The sequence below is a fragment of the Sminthopsis crassicaudata genome, chromosome 5 (assembly GCF_048593235.1).
Source record: "Sminthopsis crassicaudata isolate SCR6 chromosome 5, ASM4859323v1, whole genome shotgun sequence".
Lineage (NCBI taxonomy): Eukaryota > Metazoa > Chordata > Mammalia > Dasyuromorphia > Dasyuridae > Sminthopsis > Sminthopsis crassicaudata.
The window spans coordinates 14,554,238-14,560,493 of NC_133621.1; the positions used below are offsets into that span (position 1 = coordinate 14,554,238).

Below are 6,256 nucleotides of genomic sequence, written 5' to 3' on the forward strand. Positions count from 1 at the left end.
TGTCTTTCTCTATTAGCTTCATGTTTTTACTCACCTAAAATTCCAAATAATTTAATAAAAGTTAACATATGCTATCATCACCTTAATAGATATCCACTTTAATTCTAGGTCTAGCGGATGTGTTCTTTCTCATGATATTTTAAAAAATGTTTTTTCTTCTTCAGGTCAATCATCCATTCCGGTCTCCCAATTTTACGTGTGTCTGTCTTTTTAAACAGGATCCTACAAAATGCCCTTTTGCTCTCAGACAGCCGGCTTCACCTCTTCTTACAGAGTCACTTAAGTTCTGAAGATATCGAGGCCTGTGTTTCTGGACAGACAAAATATTCCGTTACCGAAGCAATTCATAAGTTTGCTTCCTTAAACAGACGTTTCCCTGAAGAAGATGAGGAAGGAGAGAAAAAAGACAATTCTATAGAATATGGATCAGAAAGGTACTTAGTTACATTCGTTTTTCATTTATTATATGTGCATGTGTATTTACATTCCACATATTTGTGTACAGACACATACACACTTCACTTTTTTGTTGATGTAATACTAAGATAATGAAAAAATTAATTGACTGAGATTTTATTGAGCTGTGACAGCTCATCATAGAAGTCTTCACACACACCTCCACACTGAATTAATGAATGCAGTAGAAATTCAATTATCTGCATTCTGATTATGTGAATTTCATTTAGTCAGACTTGAATTATTCGCGTTTAAATTATCTAGCTAAAAAAATATCCAACTGCACTCCAAATGGCTAATTTTCTCCTCTGTTACTCAGCCTTTGAGTGTGTTGTGAAAACCAATTTCCTCTTTTTATTATTTTTTTCCTCTCTCTCTCTCTCTCTCTCTCTCTCTCTCTCTCTCTCTCTCTCTCTTTTTTTTTTTTTTGCAGTTCATCCTCCGGGCTTGGTCACAGTTGTGAAGACAGCAGTCCACATGGATGTAAAACAAGCCCAGATCTTCAAGAATACTGAAAAATAATTTTTATGTTACTATCTTAGTAATAGGAAATCATGCCCATGTCATAAGGACAGGGTTGGTTCACAATAGCTCCCTACATAAAGCACTTCTGTCCGGTTGACATGATTGGTGATGTGTTCTCAAAGCTGTTGCCTCCCCCCCCCTTTTTTTTTTTTTTTTTTAGTTCATTAATAGTTCCCAGTTCAGGGTTTTATGTTGTCTTGTTTTAGTCCAGGCAGAGGGCAAGGAAAACTCTCTTGGCTGTGACTCAGTAAAATGGCTAATACAGAATTTTTGAGATAAACAACGATTGATAAATGAGCTCCTTCTTCAGTAGGAAATGCTTTATATTAACATATAGGTGTGAATTTACATTTGTATGTGCTGTGTAAAACCTTTGGTTCTGATCAATTAAAAAATCCACTTGGTACATAAACACAGGTTAAAACCAGGATATTGCATTTCCCCTCCATTGATGTGTCACTTTAAACAGACTTTTGAAATCTGTCATAGGATTTTGCAGGTCATATTCTAGCAAGGGCCATACCCCATAGCATGGATTAAGGAAATGTGCTGATATTATGTGGCTCTGTCCCTTACACAGGAAAAAACTTGGAATGTTAGTGTGAGTGTGTGTGGCTGACTCAGTACTAGCTAGGGCTGCTCGGCTTTCCAGCACAATAAATAGTGCACACTGATGGAACACGCAGCTTAGGAACACAGACCAATATTCTAATACTTTTTATTCGAGTATTAATTCAAATAAATAGGGCAACTGACGTCTCTTCAGACTTAGAAAAACATCTTTTCAAGCAAGGATCGGCCTAAGCCTCAGATGTGGAGACTCTCAGATTTTGTCATACATTTGGCAGAGACAGATTCATTTATTTCTTTCAGAATTTGTCATTTTTTCACTTGAAATTTCTCAGTATTTTTAGGTGGTTGTGAATTTCTTCACTAAATGAAAAGACTGTTTTAAAAACAAGACTCAAGGTCATGTTTACAAAAAAAAAGTATTCTGCTAGTTTAGGAAGTAAGATTAACTGTGTGATTATGCATTAAAATTTTTTTTTTTTATCCATTTCCTTACCTCCTTTAAGGCTATGCTTGAGAAATGTTGCAGGCTGGTGAAATATATCCTTATATAACTTTCTGTTGACATAGCACTTTAATAAGATAATTATCCAAATTTCTTCCTTGTCCAGTGACACAAAGTAATGAGTTTCCATTCTGAGAAACTGGCAGGAAGATATTTACAAAGAAACGGAGGTGACTTGTTGCTCCTCCTGAAGGCTGGTGCTTGCAAAAGGCAGTTAATTTAAGGAGTATTTTTGTCATTCTATTATTAATAAACACCTAATGGAGGTCAAAGGATTGTACTGAAATAACAACACAAAACAAAAACGCAAGACAAGAATTATTCTCTTAATTTGGCTGTCTTGCTTTCTTGTTTGGTCTAAACATTTATTAGATTTTGCTTAGAATCTTGATTTAGTATGTGAGGCCTGTTACTGCATCATGGGAGAGCCATTAATTGAAAACAGGAGGAAAAAATCCCCAAGATTTAAGAGCTTTTCTAATCACCCTGGTAACGGAGATAGGGGTAAGGGGAGGAGGGGGTATATTGCCATGTAGTATTAGATTTATTTATTTATTTTTCTTAGCGATACATATTTGAATTTACAATCACTATTTCGCTCTCGGAATATTTTTAGAAAAGATGTGATCGGCCATAAATTTTAATGTTATTTTTAGATCTTGTAACATAAATATCAAAATGTCTTCCTTATAATTTGTTCCATAAGATTCAGTGGATTTTTGTTTCTAAATTAAACGTGAAGAAATCTAGTCTGGCTTGTTTGGTTTATTTCTGAGAGAAAAAAAAAAGATCATTCATTTTTTTTTTTTTCATTGAGATTTTTATTTATTTTTTAAAATTACCTAAAGAATGTTGGCAAATTAAATAAATTTAGCTTTTCTGTTTTTTTTTTTTTTTTTTTTTTTCTTTAACAGTTAAAGTTTGGGAAAAATATTTTTAGTTTGGTTGTTTTGATTTCTAAACACAGGTCGACTAAATAAGTTATTTCCTGCCAGTCTCATGATAGCCAGTTTTGTTGAACTTAACCTCTTCCCCAATCTCTCCCCTTTCCCCCACCCCATTTCCCTGCTTTGTTCAAATCTTCCTTGGCATTCTTACTTACCTGGATTGATTCCATATAAACCTTTTCATGGAGGCAAAAACATTTACAAGTTACTTATGGAGAATAAGGGCCATTGAAGTGATTCTTATTTTTTAAAATGTTTATTTAAAAGATGTATTAAAAAAGCAAATGTCAAATACTCTAAAATATTTTATGGTTTGCTAGGAGTTAGTGGCTACCTATTATTAACGTGGATTTTTTTTTAAGGCAATACTTTGGTACTTCTCCCCACACTTCTTTTTAATTGGTTTGTGACACTTGAAGATTTCCACCATAAAATTCAAAGACCTGTTACACTATGCAAAAGTCCTGCATTTTTAAAATGGTTTTAAAATTGCTATGAAAAGAAAAATGCTACAAGAAAGTAGCTTGGTATTTTTAAGCTCACGAGCAATGTCCACAGAGAAAGATCTTGCTAATGTTGCAGTTTTTTTCCAAGACAAATTCACATTTTATTACATAATTAAATACAAACATATATTGGGAAAGGAGAGGAGACAAATTTCCTTAGCAAATCTTATAAATATGAGAAGAATTTCATCCTAATTCTGGAAATCTATCCAATCATCATTTTAGTTTTCTTTTGAAATAATCTTTAGCTCCCTGAAGATGCACCATCATCTAGTGACAAGGAGATTTCCAGGCTTTTAAGCCAAAATGGTTTTCGAGATAGGCCTTTACATATTTAACACAAAAATGAAGACCCCTTCCTAGCTTACTCTCCCCACCCCTCGCTCCTTATTCCTTCTAATTGACCAGCCTTAAAATCTAAAGTTCCTTCGTTGCCACATTTTGGACACGATGCTGCCTTTTCACCCGGGTCCTGGATGGAAATATATTTTTTTCCAGGAAAAAACAAATTGTTGTTTGCTGGGGTTATTGTATAGAGGGCCCAGAATAAAGTTTTTAATTGAAAAACAAAAACCACGTTGCCTGGAATTAAAGTTTTTAACGACAACTAGACAAAGCGCCGCTGTCCCTCCAATGACCCTCCCCCGCAAAGCCACAAATTTCATAAGATGATTACGGTGTGTACGATGGAGGTGAGAGTTTGAAAAATATGTAAATAAGGTAACCCACGCTGCTTAAAAAAAAAAAAAAAAAAGCCCGTGTTTCCAAGTCTGGGTCCCTCCTGCATAAGAGCCCCAAGGCACCATTGTCCCCTGTAGTCAGACCCTACTACTGATCTTCCTTTTCTCGCAGGAAACTTTCCTCCCTCATGGTCCTGACAAGTGCACTCACTGGACAGAATTGATTCGGCAGTTTAAGCTTGGCTCGCCCACGACCCTGTCCTTTTTCTGCAAAATCCCTGAGCCTCCTGAACCGCGGCCTATGTCGGCAAAAGGAAGGAAGCGCGGGCCGCGGCCCCATTCCCCCGGGCATCTACTCTCGTGTGTCTGGCCGCTCCCTCCTCCCTCCTGGGCCTCCTCGCCAACGCCCCTGGCTCTGCAGCATCTCCAGCAGCGCTTCTGGCCAGCTCTTACCTCCGGGCCTTCTTTATAGCTCCCCCCACCCACTTGCAGTAGCTTTCCCGAAGCTGCAAACACACTGACTGTGTGCGGGGGGGTCTGTCTCAGTGGCCCGCGTACACGCTCACGCGCTCTCTCCGCGTGTTTCTCTCTCTGCCCCGCACACGCGCGTTCCTCCCCTCCTCCCCAGCCTTGGTGCAGTGTGCACAGTCTCCAGCAGGCTCGGGCTGCTGGGACTGTTTGTCAGGTAACCAGGCAGCCGGCCTTGGTCCGGTAACCCATGGCAACCGCCCTGGTAACCCATAGCAACCACAACAAAAAGGGAGGGGGAGGAGGAAGAGTGTGAACCACCACGTCCACAAAAAGGCTGCAATTTACTGCGCAGGCTGGGAGTGCGGGCCCCGAGCCCCGGCAGCATCAAAGCCCAGGCCTGGCGAGCCCCTCTTGCCCGAAATTAAGCCCCTCCTCGCCAGGACGAGAGAAGGGTGGTCGCTATAGGACCGAGGGAGGGGGTGCTGGCGGATGTGGCTTGGCAGCCTTCCCTCCCTCCGGCCCCCCCCCCCCCCCCCCCGGGGTGGAGAGCAGTGGTGGAGGCCTGTAATGCTCACCCACCCCCTCCTGTGCGGTCTCTTCCGGGGCACATCCGGGAGGGGGAGGGGCCCCCACCTGTCCCCACCTTTGTGGTGGAAGAGACTTATTTATTCAGTAAAAAGGCGGCATTATGGGGCACTTCATGGCGCCTCCGCCCGCCTGGCAGGCGGAGGCGGTGGGGGTGCAGCTGCGCGCCTGCGCGTGGTCGTGTCCGCACCTAGGTCTGCCTCCGCAGCCGTGCACGGCTGTGCACAAGCCTTCCCAGAGAGCCGCTTCCATGTTGGCAGAGCTGTCTGTGCGTGCGCGCGTTCGCGGGGCTTGTGATTGGCGCGCGCGTGCGCGCGCACGCGCTTTTGTCTGGATCTGGGTGTACGTGCGCACGCGTGCGTCCGTCTGAGTCTGGGGCTACAATGGCACGCCTTTGTGTGTGCGTGCGCGCGCCGCGCACGGCGGGGACGGGCTGGGGGGTGGGGCGCCGACTGTCCCAGCCCCCAGTGTGTGTGGAAGGGGGGAGGGGGCTGCCCTATTCCTGGTTCCGCCGAGGCTCTTTGTTCTGCGGGCCCATGGCGGAGCGAGGCAGGGTCTGCTTCCGCGAGCGCCCGGTCTCGAGGGTGAGGTCGGGGCCCACGCCTCCCGCGGTCGCCCCTCTGCACGCGCGCTAGTACAAAAGCCCACCCCGGCGCAGGCCGCCCTCGGGCCTCCCTCCGCCTGTCTCTGTTTCCCGCGGGAGGGGCCTCCCCCCGCACGTCCTTTCTGAAAGATCTCGGCCTTGGAAGCCGCGTCTCGTTCGGTATCATTCGGCCTCGCGGAGGGAGCAGGGCCGCAGTGGGCTCCGCGTGGGCACCCTGCCGCCCGGCCCCGGTGACCCCTTTGTACTTGGCCACGATTCAGCCTTGGGACCGGAGGCCGTGGGGGGCGCCGGCGGGACTGGCGCAGCTGCGGCGGGGGGGGGGGGGGGGGGGGGGGGGGGGGGAAAGAGGGGGAAAGGGGAAAAGGGGGAGAGGGCCGACCCTCCCCCGCGGGGACGGTGCTTCCAAA

At 44.6% G+C, this 6,256-nt stretch overlaps 1 protein-coding gene across 3 annotated transcripts in view; it reads left to right on the forward strand.

The window, feature by feature from the left end:
• Positions 1-2,805, forward strand: part of SNX10 (sorting nexin 10) — a 60,867-nt gene extending 58,062 nt beyond the window's left edge. For all 3 annotated transcript variants that reach the window (XM_074268613.1, XM_074268615.1, XM_074268614.1), the window contains exons 6-7: positions 219-434; positions 890-2,805. In XM_074268613.1, the coding sequence (XP_074124714.1) occupies positions 219-434; positions 890-971 (298 nt within the window). In that variant the 3' untranslated portion in view covers positions 972-2,805. The remainder of the gene's footprint in view (positions 1-218; positions 435-889) is intronic.
• The last annotated feature ends 3,451 nt before the right edge of the window (positions 2,806-6,256 follow it).